Source organism: Citrus clementina, unplaced genomic scaffold, assembly GCF_000493195.1.
Source record: "Citrus clementina cultivar Clemenules unplaced genomic scaffold, Citrus_clementina_v1.0 scaffold_3, whole genome shotgun sequence".
Classification (NCBI taxonomy): Eukaryota; Viridiplantae; Streptophyta; class Magnoliopsida; order Sapindales; family Rutaceae; genus Citrus; species Citrus x clementina.
The window spans coordinates 16,679,935-16,696,837 of NW_006262339.1; the positions used below are offsets into that span (position 1 = coordinate 16,679,935).

A 16,903-nucleotide genomic window follows, 5' to 3' on the forward strand; every position below is an offset into this window, starting at 1 on the left:
GAATTTTTTTAAAAAGAAAATAGAATGGTCAAACTTTTTATAAATTAAAAGATGAATTTAATTATGAAACTATTTTAAAGATAAATCAGAACAATTAATTTGAAATGATAATATAGGTATAACCAAAAGCTCAAATATACATAAGGTTGAGTTCAAGAAGTTTTGTGAAGTTGAGAAGAACAACAGCTATGTTGATTGTAGTTTATAGAAAAAAGATTAGGGGTACAGTAATAAATTTTTAATATATTTTGGTAAGTTGATATTTATTGAAATAAGAGGAGTAAAATAAAAGCTCACTTTGGATTTTATAAATCAACTTGGAATTTAATCCATAATATTAAAACGTAACATAGGTAGTAGGAACTTCAAATATAAATGTAATGAACTAATTAATTGAAACATTTAAACCCATAAATAAGAACGTTTAACCAAACTTTAGGACTAATCTAACCAAATATAAAATTCAAAAAGTAAATTTGGTATCCAAACCAATTTACTAAAATCTTACATAAATAATGGGAACATTCAATGCAATACTGGTGAAATTATTAGTTGAAACACATGAACATACAAGAGAGAAAAGTTTAACTAAAATTAGAAATTCATCCAATAAGAAATAATTTATTTAGAATTTAATCTGAAATGTAGATAGTTTACAATTTTAGTGAAAACGTTAAAAGCAAAACTAGTGGGCTGAAAAATTGAAGTATATTAGCCTATAATTAAGAAAGTTCACCTAAAATTAGGTACAAATCCAATCAGAAATAAAATTATACGAAGTAAAATTGATATTTAATCCAAATTATTAGAATCTTACGTAGATAATGGAAAAATTCAACACAAAATTGGTAGAACTATTTGTTGAAATTAATGAACTCATAAAGGAAAATGTTTGACAAAAATCAAGAACTTATCTGATGAGAAATGAAATTTACTTATAATTTAATTCAAAGTATTGGTAGTTAATGATTTTTGTAGGAACAATAAATACAAAGCCATAGGAATGAAAAATTGAAATATATAAATCTATCATTGAGAAAGTTTAACAAAAATTAAGGACTAATCCACCCGAAAATGATATTCTACAAAGTAAAATTGGTATTTGACCTAAGTTACTGTAATTGTACCTAGATAATAGGAACATTCAACACAATCATTAGTTAAAATACATAAATCCATAAGAGAGAAAGTTTAACTAAAATAAGGAATTAATCTAATGATAAAATGAAATTTACTTGAAATTTAACTCAAAACATTTATATTTAATAATTTTAATAAGAGCATTAAACGCAAAACTAGTGGACTGAAAAATTGAAATATATTAACCTATATTTGAGAAAATTTAACTAAAATTACTAATCCAACAAAAAATAAAATTCTATAAAGTAAATTTAATATTTAATCTAAATAATTGAAATCTTGTCTAGATAATGACAATATTAAATACAAAACTAGTGAAATTATTAGTTGAAACTCATTTACTAATAAGGGAGAAAATTTAACCAAAATAAAGGTCTCATCCAACGAAAAATAAAATTTACTTGTAATTTAACTCAAAATATTTGTATTTAACGAATTTAATAAAAACATTAAACACAAAAGTAGTGCAGTAATAAGTTGAAATATATAAACCAATAAATGAAAAAGAGTAACCAAAATTAGGGACACGCCAAATAAACTTGGAACATTCACAAACTAAATTGATGTTTGTCCAAAAGAATGCATTGGAGGATGACCCTGTAGGCTATATAATTCTCCATGAATATCTATTTGTTCAAACTAATTTGACAAATTAAAAAGCAGCGCTGTCAAAAGAAAACGCGAAAGGCTTTAGAACGGCTTTGTTCACCGCTTAATTTGCACATTTGTATAGAAGATCAGTAATGAACTGCAACCAATATCAAAGAATTAGCAACACAGCAGAAAGTATTATGGGGCCTGCATTCCCATCTCCATCATCCCCAAGCGTATCAGACCTACACTCGAACAAAGGATTAGTGACAGGCTCTGGATCCTCATTGGTTCGCAACAGTAATGAGTAGTTTTCAAACTATAATCTTCATCAGGATCACATTTCAGGTTGCGGCATGAGACGAACAGTGCAACCTATCATGCTTCCGAGACTTGAAGGCTGAAAATTGTCACATATAGACAGGCCCTGTAGCTAGACTTAGAAACAGCAGAACCTGTCAATTACAGAACAACAACAAAAGTCAACAACCATTGTATGAACTTGGCAATGACATGACTGACATAATAAATTAATTTGATTATTTATTTATAGATTTTTTGCTCGATAGAATAATCACTAACTATATTACATCTTGGCCCTGTGAAATTAAGGCTTAATGTAAAGAATGCCTTTTAATAACGCAAATGAGATTCACAAGAAAAAGTTACCATTCAGCCTTCTCCAAGCCCAGGCCTCTCTTCTCCCAAGTATCCTAACTGATATTTATTTCCCTTTGGGAGGGGGGAAAACAATTGGTATTTGTTTAGCTCAAGAAAGTTATGACCCAGCCTCCAACCAGCTAAACAGGTACAAAATGATACAAAGGTAGGTCTAGCTTAAGTAAAAGTTAGCTCCTTTCCTACATCATTTTTCATAAAGGGGTAATAAGTTATAAGTTATGTGCTAAAAATATTCACAAAAAAAATTTGGCTAAAACCAAACAAGATTATCAAAGTTAAATTCACAAGAAAATCACTAGTGACTCAGAATAAGCTCACTGCATATTGCTAAAAAGATGGCCTGCCCATGTGATATTATAATCAATCTAGCAATAATCACCCCCAAAAAAAAAAAAGAACACACACTAGAATACACATATAAATTGTGACATCGTAAATAATGAATAATCCGGTTAAAGATACTACCAGTGATCACCATGCCAGTTATACAGATATAACATCATAATTGAGCTCGGAGGCCTTCATCCATGTATTTAGTTGCTGCAATAAAACAAACTCTTTAGTAACCATATATAAAAAAAACTACACAGGAAGCAATTCAGCTTAGATAATCATACCTTAATTTTATCAAAGGATCAAAATTATGCGACATGCGCACGAAAGTCATCTTCCCTTCACCACATGCGCACGAAAGTCATCTTCCCTTCACCCAACTTTCATCATCTCAACTTTCTTTTGGCTTTCGGACAGAAAATGTTGGAAGCAAGTTCAAACATTCGCGATATTTTTCATCCTTTGCAAGTAAGTCTACGACTATGGAAAACGTGGTGTCATCTGGCACCAAATTTCTCTCAGGCTCAGCCATTTTGTGTAGAAGTTCGACCACTTTTGATGTCTTATTATTTTGTAAGAAACCGTGCATAAGTGTGTTAAATGTGACCACGTTTGGAGCACAGCCATTTTTCTCCATGTATAATAAAAAATCATTTGCCTTTTCTAGCTTCCCCTTTCTACAAAGCCCATGTATCATGATGGAATATGTTACAACAGTTGGCACCAGGCCTTTCTGGGGCAATTTGTGAAATAGTTCCCAAGCATTATCTAGTCTCCCCGCTTTACATAATCCATCAATAAGGCAATTGAAAATTTCAATTCCAAATTCAAACTTGTTCATTTCTAACATATGAAAGAGTTCTACAGCCTCTTGAACACAATTATTCTTGCAAAGCCCATCAATCAAAATATTGTATGTGCTTAAATCAGGTTCAACATTATAAAGTTTCATCTCATCAAAAAGTTTTTGTGCATAACCAGCTTGACCAGCTTGAAAAAGGCCAGATAACAAAGTATTATATGTAATAACTGTTTGCCTAACTCCATTAGATATTATTTGCCTGTAAAGACTCCTCCACATTCAAAATCTTGCAATAGCCATTGATCAAAATATTATAGCTAACTACAGTATGTTTACACCCCTTACTATGCATAGAGAGAAAGATCTCCCTTGCAGTATCAATTCTACCCACCAAACAATAACCATCCATCAACGAATTATAGGTGAATCTATCTGGGTTCAAACCTCTCTGAATCATCAATTCCAACAACCCATTTGCTTCATTAATCTTCCCACCCTTGCAAAGACAATCTATCATCACATTGAATGTCAACAAATTAGGTCGTGGACCTAGATCTAACATCTCAATGAAAAGACCATTAACCTCCTCCCAATTTCCCGCACAACAGAAACCATGAATTAGAGTAGTACAAACAACCACAGCTGGATTAATTCCCCGACCCTTCATTTCCAAAAACAGTTCTTTTGCCTTGTCCACCAATCCCTCTTTACAAAGACTATCAATAATAATACTATAGGAAAAGATATTAGTCTTCGAAATAAGCCCATTCTCATAATCTCCACTAACCATTTTTTTATGTAACCTAAGAGCAACACTTAAATTTCCTGTTCGACAAAATCCATTAATCAAAGTCCCGTAAGTAATCACATCAGGCCTAACACCAAATGCAATCATGTTCTTAAACAGCCAAGTTGCCTCCTTGATTCTATTCTCCACACACAAACCCTTTATCAAAGAATTAAAAGTGACAGCGTCTGGGCTAAAACCCCTTCTCAAAATAATTCCCAAAAGCCACGAGAGCATCACAAACCCGCTCCTTATTACCAAAGCAATTAATCAAAATATTTAATGTAAGAAAATCTGGCAACAACCCAATTGAAACCAATTTCCTGTAAAACGAAATAACAGCATCATAATGTCTATTCTTAGCCACCGCACCAAATAACAGATTGAATGATGAGATGGGGGGAGAGGGTTGCATGTGCGTCATGTAGCCGAAAAAGTAGCGAGCTTCATTGAGATTGATTATACCTAACTTACAATTCTCGTGCAGGAACTCATTAAGCTGGGTTTCTGGACTTGAAACCGCCGCAATTTGACGTGGGCTTTTGAACAAAGATGAGAGTTTTACTTTCGAAACCGTTTCGGAAGAAAATAAACAACGAAACTGGGTTCTGGTAGCCATTGGAAATCAGCTGTTCTTCTTTGATTAATGATTTTTTTTAAAATTTTTTTAATAAAATTTTTTAGGGGTTTAAATTGGGTTTTGACTTTTAAGCTGCACTGTGGTTTCATGTTTACTGTCTTTTTTTTTTTTGGGCGGGGGGGGAAGAATTGGTGTTTACTGTTTAGTGTTTCTTCCTCGGCGAAGGCCGCGCGCTGCGGTTGCGTCGACCATCATCAAGACTTTAACCATTATTCATAGAAAATGTCAAATGGCTGTTTTAACCCTTATTTTTTTGTTTTTTTAATCTTACTTTTACTTTTAAATTTTTTTTAATTACTTTACTTTTTAAATTTTAGTGGTATTGTTATCTTATTTCAATCCAGTATTATCATTATTGTTATGGAAATTCAGGGTGGACCCACTATTTGAATGGAAGTAAATACAATCTATAAAACACACCTTATTCATGTAAGTTTTAAATAAAATATATTTAACGAAAAATTTTACTAGTAGAGCTTCTATTATAAGAGATTAGTTGTTTTTGTTGTCAATAAAAATTTTTATTAAAATTTATAAAATTAATTTAATAGATAAAGTTATAAAATTGTAAAATAAATTATAAGTATTTTAGATAATTTAATTTTTAAAAAAACTCTCCAGCCTCTAATTTCAAAAATTTAAAATTTAAGATTTTAGTAATAGAGACAAAATAAATTATTTACTCACCAAAAGTTCTATTTAAAATGAAACTAACGATAATAAAGATTTAAAAAAATTAGAACTAAATAAATATTTATAATTATTAAATAAATCATACTAAATATGCATTAAATCTAGACCATTTCTTTTTAAAAATATACATTTTAAAATATATTTTTGATACTCAAAGCATAAGTGGATTTTTATCATAAATTATAAATGTCTATTTTACTAATCATAAAACATGATATTTGTATATTTCACATTTCTTGAAAGTTCGAACTTATTGTACACAAGAATAAAATTTGAAAAAAAGTTTTAGATTGTTATAAATAGAAATCATCCATTTTATAAATTAGTTCATTCTAAATTCCTATATACTTGTATAGTTGTATTGTCAATTTGTCATATTGAAAATCAGAGATCCTACATGATTGGTTGAATGGTTTTTAAATAATCTTATTTTCACTAGCTATACAAGTTTGAATTTAAATTAAATGGAGTTTAAACTAAAGGGTATTTTTGTCTGACAGAATTGTCTTTGTGCCAAAGTTTAAAAAAATCCGAAAATTTTGTTGTTCCTGTAAAATGGGTCCATTTTTTAAAAGGAAAAAACCCGACCAAATTCTAAACTCATAAACCCTATTACTCACAGTAACCACCAGGCATCAGCGACTCCACGGAAGCTAATGAATGTGAAAAGAAAGAGAAACAAATTCAGAACATAACCCATCAGCAGAGAATCGCTTCATTTTTATTGTTGTATCAGCGACTCATTTGATTCATTTTTTTTTTTTAAAAGAAATGACACTCCACTCAATCATTATTCAAAAACTCTTAAGCACGAACGCCCACTTGGGGCGGCGCGTGGCCGCCCACCACTTCAAGCAATACACGTACGGCTTCCGTAACGCAATGGCCATCATCGATTCAGACAAGACCCTTATTTGTCTCCGCAACGCCTGCCACTTCATCTCTTTGTTAGCCAGACAAAGGGCCGCCTTCATGTTTGTGAACACGAACCCTTTGTTTGACGAAATTGTCCTCCAAATGACTCAAAAGATAGGCTGCTATAACCCCAACATGAATGCCCTTTGGCGTATGGGTGGTTTCTTGACAAACAGTTCAAGTCCCAAGAAGTTTCGGTCCAGGAACAAGAAGATTCGGTTTGGTCCCACCAAGTTACCGGATTGTGTGGTGGTGTTGGACACCGAGAGAAAGTCGTCAGTGATTATGGAGGCTGCTAAGTTGCAGGTGCCGATTGTGGCATTGGTGGATTCGAGTATGCCTTTGGATGTTTATAGCAAGATTACGTACCCCGTGCCGGGGAATGATTCGGTGCAATTTGTTTATTTGTTGTGTAATATGATTACGAAAACCTTCTTGGTCGAGCAAAAGAAGTTGGGATTGTTGAAGGATGATGAAGATCAAAGGGAAAGAATTGATAGCAAGAAAGGAAATGGGTATGCGAGTTTTTATGCTTTGAATTAGTTTTTCGTTTGTTGAACTTAATTTTGCAATTAGAATAATCTATGGTGGATGTTGAGTAGAGTATGTTTATTAATACGATATGTTTCTGATGCGTATAGAGAAGACTCGTGGAGTTCAGTTTTGAAGAAATTAAAAGAATCTTTATGGTGGATGTTGAATCGTAGGCAGCATAATTAATTTGTAAATATCTTTACGTCTGAGCAGATTTGTTGAATGTAACAATGATATTGATGCCAGGGTTTTTTATTTTATACAATCTGTTGTATGATATCTTTTTGCTAATATTGATAGTATGAGTGATTTTATGACAAACATAATGTGTAACCTGATCTGTTGTGACATCACAAGAGAAGAAGCAACATTGTTTTGGCTATGGCTCAACCAAGTACATGAAATTTACACAAATATTGATGTTTAAACAGTGTTCAATATCCATTACCTTAGATGTATAGTACGTGATTTATATAATTGTATTCCTTTTGTATTTTCTTTATTTTATGGGTTTGTATAATCTTGTGCAGAAACTATTCTAGTTTTGTTCTTCTTGAGCTGTTACGAAAGTGAATATGAGAACCTTTTATTGTTGAATGTCTTGTTTATTTTTTGTGATACTTGAAATTTGTTTGAAATGTGAGAAATGGAAAAGGAGGAAACTGAGTGGAAAGAAAAGGGTAGTGGTCTACCAATACCTTATTCTTTCCCTATAGGGCTTTTTGTAGCATTGTTAAATCTATTTTTCGATGTTAGCGTAATTTCAAATTATAAGATACTGAATTCTAAATTGAAGGGAGAAAGTGGGACTAATTGAGACCAAGAGGGAGATTGATTCAAAAGATGAAATACTTGTTGTTCCTTATGACAGCCTAGCATCCATTTCTGAAGGTAATATTCAGTTCACATTAGCTTTGCCTTTGTTCATTCATGAATTTTATCCTATTTTGGCATATACAAGCACACAGTTTTATATGTACATGCAAGTCATTATGTAGGTATGCAAGTATCTGTGTATATGATTTTCTGAAAAAGGAACATAGTCTAGATTCATTTGTTTTCTAAATCCAGATATTGCGGAAACTAAAATGCTTCTGGACAAGCTTGTGGTGGTGAAGTTCAATGGAGCTTTGGGAACAAACATGGGTTTCAGTGGGCCAAAGTAAGCGTTAAATATTATTGGAAATTTTCAATTTTCAATGAATTCTTTTAGTTAAATCAGTTGATATCTTTTTACTTGTATCAATTTTGCAGAGGAGCTCCTCTTTGTTGAACTTAGTAATGAACATAAATTTATATTCTAATCTGTGAAGAGAATGGAATCCTTAGTAGTCCTACCATCTTATCAAAGAGCTTGGTTTAGTTAATTTGAATTTGCAATTATTAATACATCTTTGGTAATGCCTTGCAATTTCAAATTAAGAGCCTGTGAAGTTAGTAAATTTCAATATATAGCTACAGGGATGTTTGTATATTGAGTTTCATGCATTCCACTAGATGCTATTTATTTAACATGTTATTGCTTTTAAAAAAGATATGCCATCTATCAAGCGTCAGTTTCTTTTGGTTTCAGGAAAGGTAAAGACCTTTCTTCATATTCAGTTTTTGCTACATCTGAAAATTTTTCACCACTCTTAGGTTATATCTCTTGTATAGGACTTGGGTAACATTTGGAATCTCGGTTTCTCAGCTTAATAATTTCCCTTTTGTTTGGCACTTAATGCAATTGAAGAGTAATACAATCATGATTTTACCCTCTTCTGGATAAAAGTCAATTTTCCAGCCGTTGAATTGCTTGATTCTACACTTCATCGTCCAGATTGCTTCCTGAAATAAAAAAGGAAATATTAAAAAAAAAGAGTAGTTTTCTGATTGTTAATCTGATTTTTTTTGCAAGACCTGAAATATTTTTTTATTAAATATATTTATTTGTTTGAAATGTAAATGGTTAGAGCTATGTTGAATAGACCCATGCATTCTATTGATTTGCATTCTCCACCTGGCATATTCTTGTTATCTAGTACGCTTCATTAGCAACTATCTAGTACCATTTTTCTGTGCCTTAGATGATGTGTGTTAGCTTTTAAGTTTCAGTGATGGAGGTTTATTTATTGCCATTCTATGTAATTGCCTTTACATCGTTTGTTTAAATTTTTAAAATTTCTTCTATTTGTATTTTCTTCATGCAGATCTGCAATTGAAGTTAAGAATAACTTGACTCCTCTCGATCTAATGGTTGATCAAGTTGAGGTCAGCTTTTGTTTTCATTTCTCATATTTAGACCATTCTCTATGTTTCTGTTTCTTATTTAAAAGCAAAATTTCTTTTCACGTTTTTCTCTCTTGTCTGTTTTGATTGTTTGTAGTCTCTCAATTCCAAGTATGGGTGCAATGTTCCTCTACTACTTATGGATACAGCTGAGACACACGATCGTGTTCAAAAGGTCATTTGCTTTTGTCATGCCTTTGACCTCGTATATTACCAGAGTTTATTAATCAAAACTGTCCAATGCAGGTTTTGGAGAAATATTCCAACTCAAAAGTTGATATTCATTCTTTAAGTCTGGTTAGTAAATTTTTACTGCATGAGATTGTGAGTTTTGTTCTTTACAACTTGGTTTATGGCATATGATTAGTTACATGTTTTTGACTTTTGTAGAGCCAACAACCTCATGAGAAATCATTTGAAGGACATAGTCGTAAGGACAAATTGTATGTCTTTTAAATTCTTTCTTTCCTTTTTCCCCATGTATTTTTTATGATTAAATGTGCTAGATATTGATTAAAACGGTATGCATTATGATGTGTTTTGTTGCCTTAGTGTTCAATTACGTTTCCCAGACCACTAGGCATTCTCATGAAAAGTCACTACCCTTAACTGCTTTCTTTTTGCTGACTCTTCCCTATTGACAATGAGTTCATATCAAGTATTCGTAATCTTTTGGTGGACGAGGACATGGGATTTGTTGAAGTTGATGGCTTGCAGGACTTATATATTTTTTTCCTTAATTTATATTATTTAATACTTAAATTTATTCCAGATGAAGTCTTGCAAATTACAACTTTTGTTGAGGTTGATTGCAATTTCTACCTTAAGTATTTTGCATGCTTCTTATATTGACTATGTAGATGCCTTCGATGTACTGTGCTAATTCTGTGCACTTTGACAGGTATCCTTCTTCTGATCACAGTGTAGTGTTCCTTTCCTTGATGAAAAGCGGCACCCTTGATTTATTATTGGTACAGGTATTACTTTCACAGCGATTGTAATCTTGGGTTTTAATGATTCCTCCATTTCACCAGAGAAACGATAAAATAAGAGTTCTTGCTAGGAAAAAGGATAACTAAACATCTTTCACTTATCATCCAGGGTAAGGAGTATGCCCTTGTGGTTGACTCGGACAATGTTGCAGCTGTTGCTGACCCAAGTATCCTTGTCTTGGTTTTAGTAATTTGTTTCTCTTGATTTTTGAAAAGTATATTGGTATTATTTTTTACTTTCTGTTGTCAAGTTAAGTTATTGTGGTATTTGTGCTTCTTGACATGCTTTAGAAATCTTCAATCATTTGATTCAAAACCAGATTGAGTACTGTATGGAGGTACTGTGGAATGACTATTGTTCATTATGCTTCTTTGACTTTGGCTCACAGATTATTTTATTCTTCATATATTCAGGTTGCTCCAGTTCCCTCAATTGACCTGAGAAACAGTCTGATTAATTTGCGGCCAGGAAAGTTCCAGGTTAGTGTTTTTTGGCTTGATTCAGAATTTGGTAGAGCCTCAAAATAGTGAATGCTAATGGTATCTAATTGGGCCATTTTGTTGCCACTGAGGGGAAAAAAAAAGAGTTCATTCTGCTTATTTCAGTCTGCATTGTTTTTGTTATGTGGTGCAGCTTGTGGACATCACTCAGAATCCCACTAAACAAGTAAGACATATATGTGTGTGTGTGTAGTGTAATATTAACATATTGTAAAAAAATGAGTTTTTAACATGTCATCTTAAATTGCGTTTATAGACTTGTAATATTATTTACGTTAGTATGATTTGTTCCATATGTTCTTTTGCTTTCTTAGCTGATCAATGTTTTATCTTTTGTTTTATCATGGTCAAAAAGTCTGGAGGAAAGTTTAAGTTTATCAATACAAGAAGCATGTAAGTGAACTACCAGGTTTTGCAAATTCATTAGAACTTTCAAATATTCTTGATTCTATATGTATTTCATTTTTCTCAGGTGGGTGAATTTAAGAGCCATCAAGAGACTTATTGATACTGATGAACTAAAGGTTGAAAATTTCTCTAGTTCGAAGGTAGCATTCCTTTATCTTTACAAAGTCCTTTAGCTTTATTAAGGAGGCAAATAATTCATAAAACAAGTAAATTATCCCAGGAAGTCAATGATGATCAAATCATTTCGCGAGGAACAGCTGCTGATTCAGCTATACAGGTATTTCTCATGTATATTAAGAACTCTTGTATTTGGTACCAAGAAGTAATTAACCAAGTCACTGTTATCCCAGATGTCAATGGTGTTTTTATTCTTATATTTTTTTTTTGTTCAAACCAGTTCTTTGATCACACTATTGGCATCAATGTCGCTCAATCTCGTTATCTCCCTGTGAATTCGACGTCAGACTTACTTCTTCTCCAGGTGATGCTTTGATTGCATGCTGCAACCATAGGGAAAAGTCTTGAATTTGGATTGGATTCTTTGTTAGTCACACTCATTCGTTTTGCAGTCAGATCTGTACACCGCTGATGAAGGCATTTTAGTCCAAAATCCCGCTAGAGATAATCCTGCAAATCCTTCTATAGAATTGGGACCTGAATTTGAGAAGGTGATTTTACTGCGTTGCTACTTCATGCTCTGTCGTTGTAAGATGTAGCATTCTTTATTGAGTGTTTATATCCTTCGTTCTCAGGTTAATGACTTCCAAAGTCGCTTCAAGTCAATACCTAGTATTATTAACCTGGATAGCTTGAAGGTAGAAGGCGATGTGTGGTTTGGTGCTGGGATTACACTCAAGGTATTTCTGAAGCAGCAAAGTTGTTCTTTGTTGGGGTCTTTAATGGTTGAACCCTGCTTATGAACTTCAAATAAATTGGATTTACATTGATGCTGTCATGTAATGACCTTTCCGATTTCTCAAACTGACGGTTGGAAGTTACATGTGATTACTTAACCATCACATGAGATATTATTCATAGGTTGAATTATGAATAACATATAGGTCGTATGCTTTCTCTTGTTTCCTTTTTCCAAAAAGGAAAACCTTTATCCATTTTTCTTCCTCACAAGTCAAGATTTCTGTAGGACATGCTGGTTGGTCAGGTTGGAGCTCTTGTTAATGGTTTGTCGTATGTAAAGAGAACATTTATTATGGATTCCTTCTGGGGACCACACATTCATTTTATAGTGTCGACTGATTTAAATTTGAATGTTTGAATATAACAACTTATTATTAATACCAATAATTGAGCATTTGATTTCAGTCATAAGGTGTATTCAGGAGCAACTATTCCATAGTGGGGTTTCTTTCTGTTAACCGATTGATTTAACATTTTCCCATTTTCTCTTTCTGAAGGGGAAAGTAAGTATTGTTGCTAAACCGGGGATGAAATTGGAAATTCCCGATGGAATTGTGCTCGAGAACAAGGTAAAATCATTCAAAGAGTGCACATTGAGATTGGATCATTGCAATTCACTCTCTTCAGAATTAATAATCTTTGATCTTTGTTCGTTTATTCAGGAGATCAAGGATGTTGCAGATATTTGAGAAGGATCTTTTCCCGGCCTTCTGTTCCACAGTGTTGAAGAACATCGAGGACCGAAAAATTTTCCAATAAAAGGTGATATCAGTTCAATGTATTTATTTTATTGAATTTTGCTTGCTTGCAGCCATCCATTTCTGGCAGTTCAATCATGTTGCCATCAATTCGGAGGATAATAATAGTTATAGAACTAGATAGATTAAGGCATGAATGATGTCCATTGTTGTAATAATAAATTAGTTTATGGGCCTATTCTCTTATTTCATTATTCATTTCAGTCTTCAGATATGGATCTTATTATTTTTTCACATTGATCTTGGAAGGTCATTTTTTCCCCTTATTTTAAGTATTTCATATTCACCAAACAAAATGATGTTCAGTTAATTTATATATATATATATTTTAATATATTTATCAATTTTGTACTTAAATAAATAATAACCAACGAGGGTGTTTGATATTGGTTTTCAAGCATGAGATTCTTACAAAACTATGTTTGATAGTGTTTTACGGAATTGATCCATGGAAAATGTTTTTCGAAAACTTTTTCTTGGATTTTATCTTTAGATTAAAATTTTATAAGTCACTTAACAAATACTTTATCAGAGTTGGAACAAAAAAATAATATTTTATTTTCATTAACAAAATAATACGCCATTCAAAAAACGAAATTAGATGTATTCTAATTATCTAATCATTGTGAGTCCGAAAAGTCTCATTCATTTTGGAGTAGTACAAACAAATAAATAGGTATTTGAATCTCATTTCCTAAAAAAGGATTGATATACAGTCGATATTTTCGATAGTATTTCACATCATGAAAGTTTAAAAGTTAAAATTTGAGAAATTTTCCTTAATTTGATTGCGAATTGATTGTTTGACTTGTTTATTATATTTTAAGAGCTATATGCCACTGGATTATAATCTAGTTTAGTATTGAGATATTATAACTTTTAAGTTGCATCTATGAAAAAAAAAAAAACTTGTAACTATAAATTTAAAATTGATAGTGTGCAGTAATTATAACTATTAAATGATAATATTGACAAAAATAAAGAAAAGATATGGAGTTTTTTTCTTATAGTGCAGGATTAAATTTACTAAACTTTTTAATCATAGCACATGTATTTATCAAACATTTTAATATTATATCTTAAAAATTAAAGTTACCCAACTGCATATCAAGCTAGTCAAGTCATACCTTTGGTCCTAATATGGTGGAACATCTGTTGATTTTACAATTTTCGAAATGTTGGTAAAAATTTGCTATTGGTAACTAGTGCATCATCATACATATTTCATAAGGCACATTACATGAATTCATAAAATTATACATATAATGAAAGAAATTGATATTAAAAAAAAGTGGTTGATTTTATAGGAGCGGGCCCAATTAAGATCAAGAACGACTTTAGGCCCTTTTAAACCTTAAAATTTCATTAATTGAGCCATTTTAGTCCCTTCTAATTATTAGGTTCCATACTAATATCTAAAGTATTATGGCTTTTAAATTGAACCCATTTAAATGGTTAAGACTTTTAATTATAGACCCAATTTTAAAACTTAATCAAATTATGGTTTTAAAATTAAGGCTATTATTATTATTATTATTAACATACTTTTTTGAATAATAATAACTATTATTATAATAAATAATAATAAAAATGACGGTAATTAATTAAGGATATATTAATAACTTAAAATAATTTATTCTAATTTTTAAATAAAATAAATAGATTAATGAGAACACAGGTTATTCTAATTTTAATTTTTATTATTAAAATAAATAAATTATTCTAATTACGATTCTTTATTTCTATTTCAATTCATTTTAATTTCTGTCTATTTTGATTTCAATTGACTCTAATTACCTATCAGCAAGGCACATTGATTTTAAAATAAGAGCAGTCTCGTAATTTCTCGTGTCTTTGGGTAAATTCAACCATGTGAATAATGTCAAGTTGGGGTATGGTACATATATATATATTTGAAATCAGTGCAGTTACAAGTTTCAGCAAGTGGAAAGGGGAAGCATTTGCAGCATCTCATAAGATTAAGATCATTCAATTCATATTCCCGCCTCAGTGGGCAGTCTCTTCTCAGGAATCCCCAAATGTCGTCGTCACCCGTAGAACCAGAAACGGTAGTCAAAAATCGGCACTTAGGGTTCCTGATATGGCAATCAATTCCTTCGACGGCCATTTTCCTCTTCTTCAAACTCCTCGTCCTCTCCCCGCGCTGCTCAATCCTCACGTTCCTCTTCACTCTCTCCACCTTCCACGTGTCCCAGCTGGCCTTCTCCTCCGCCCTCTCCTTCGCCTCCTCCCCTCCTCAACCCAAACGCCCCGTTCCTCCCCTCCGCCTCGCCTTCTCCCTCCTCTCCTCTTGGTCTCCTGATTTCCACCGCCGAGCCGTCGTTTCTTTCACGCTCATGCTCTTCGTCGCCGTCGCAGCCGCCTCCGGGTTCCTGTCCGTCGCGTCCGTTTGTTGGCTTGAGGGCTTTGATGGAGTTGAGTTGTTTTGGAGGGTGGGGTTTAGGGGTTTTGTCTGTGGGTTGCTCTATGCTTTCTTTTATGTTTATAAGCAGAGATGGGTTTTGGAGTTTCCCATTATTCAGGTCAGTCTTGTTCTTTTTAATTAATTAATATTAGTTAATGCCTCGGCACATAAATTTAATTTCTGAGCTAATGCTCGGTAGACAATTCAGATTACCAGCAGACCCGGAGTTATAATCTCTGAAAATATTAGCTAACCACAGTCTTAAAGAGTATCATATTGTGTATATTCATATTATGACATCATTTAATCGCAACAATACATGGGCTACTTTCATCATTTGAGTGTTTGTGTTGTTAAAATGGACCGTGTGTAATTGTGTCAGGTCTTCTTAATTATGTCAATACTTCAGTCTAGAGTAAATGGATTTTATTTTATTATTATTATTTTTTTAGTAATTGATCGTGCATGAGTGTAAGATTGCCTATGTATATTTGGTGTTCAGTTTGACATTTTGAAATGGAGGTATCGTTGAGTTCTCAATTAGGTTTTTAGTTTGTAGGAGGTAATAACAATCGATCTTGTATTTTTGATATTTCTATGTTGGTTATGAGAGCATATCTGGTAATGTTGGCGATGAATTTTGGAAGACATTTTGGCTCTATCTCCAACAAGTCGAGTATTATGTCATATTATGTTCTGATGGGCTTGGAAGTTGAAATGGATTGCCTAGCGTTTACTTTTTAACTGCTTGGACGTCCTTGATGATTTTCTTCATTAGGAAATTTTCATTTCCCTTTAACTTTCCAGTCATTAGACTTATGACCATTGATTTTCAAATGTCTGCTTCAACAGCGGCCCCCTTTCTTCAGCTTCAAGATGGGCCTCCCTTCAGCTATTAAAAAAGCCTTAAAGCTGTCAGGTGCAGCTTACCTATTTTCAGCTTTGCCAGTAGTTTTTCGGGCAGATCAGCTTAAAAGTGAAGTAGCGATTGGAAAGTTTATTTCTGAGCAGATCACCTTTTACATTGGGACTTTTGCTGTGTTTCTCTGTTGGGAATTAGATCACCATTTACATCAGGTTTGTTTTCTGAATTTGGTTATTTAGCTGTTGATTTGTTTTCCTGTTGATACATGTTGGCTGTGGTGAGTTTCTTGTTCTTACTAGTTGGTTGTAGCAAGTAATTTAGAAGACTCAATATATGCATTTCCTTAGGAAATATGAGAGATTGCAAAAGACGGAAGGATATAACTTCAATGACCAAAGAATGTGATATAATGAATGTCACTTCAAGTCGTTTTCTGTTTGAAATTATATATATTGAATGTCACAGATAGATTATCATGCCTCCTGGTACTGCACCCTATTCTACAGTAGATCCTTTGTAGTGTATGGTTCCTTGTCTGTAAAACAACCAGCTTGAGTCACCTGCTCTACTCTTAACTCTTACAAATGTCAAACAACATGACAAAGTTGTTTATAAAATATCCCTGTGAACAAAGTTTACAGTTAAATATAAC

At 32.6% G+C, this 16,903-nt stretch overlaps 2 protein-coding genes and 1 pseudogene across 2 annotated transcripts in view; 2 read left to right on the forward strand and 1 right to left on the reverse strand.

Annotated features, from left to right (window-relative positions):
* Positions 1 to 3,088: 3,088 nt before the first annotated feature.
* On the reverse strand, positions 3,089 to 5,063 carry LOC18050220 (annotated as a pseudogene).
* A 1,145-nt stretch (positions 5,064 to 6,208) lies between these two features.
* Positions 6,209 to 13,242, forward strand: LOC18050221 (UTP--glucose-1-phosphate uridylyltransferase). Its single transcript, XM_006441316.2, has 20 exons — positions 6,209 to 7,097; positions 7,913 to 8,007; positions 8,188 to 8,278; positions 9,306 to 9,366; positions 9,482 to 9,559; positions 9,631 to 9,681; positions 9,775 to 9,827; positions 10,286 to 10,361; positions 10,486 to 10,543; positions 10,668 to 10,714; positions 10,791 to 10,856; positions 11,011 to 11,043; positions 11,233 to 11,270; positions 11,350 to 11,425; positions 11,506 to 11,562; positions 11,683 to 11,766; positions 11,855 to 11,953; positions 12,038 to 12,142; positions 12,701 to 12,772; positions 12,866 to 13,242. Exons 1-20 carry the CDS (start codon positions 6,439 to 6,441, stop codon positions 12,890 to 12,892), a joined length of 1,926 nt encoding a protein of 641 aa, XP_006441379.1. The 5' UTR covers positions 6,209 to 6,438; the 3' UTR covers positions 12,893 to 13,242.
* Positions 13,243 to 14,841: 1,599 nt separating this feature from the next.
* LOC18050222 overlaps positions 14,842 to 16,903 on the forward strand; it is a 4,811-nt gene continuing 2,749 nt past the window's right edge. The window contains exons 1-2 of the mRNA XM_006441317.2: positions 14,842 to 15,504; positions 16,239 to 16,463. Of these exons, the coding sequence (XP_006441380.2) occupies positions 15,001 to 15,504; positions 16,239 to 16,463 (729 nt within the window). The 5' untranslated portion in view covers positions 14,842 to 15,000. The remainder of the gene's footprint in view (positions 15,505 to 16,238; positions 16,464 to 16,903) is intronic.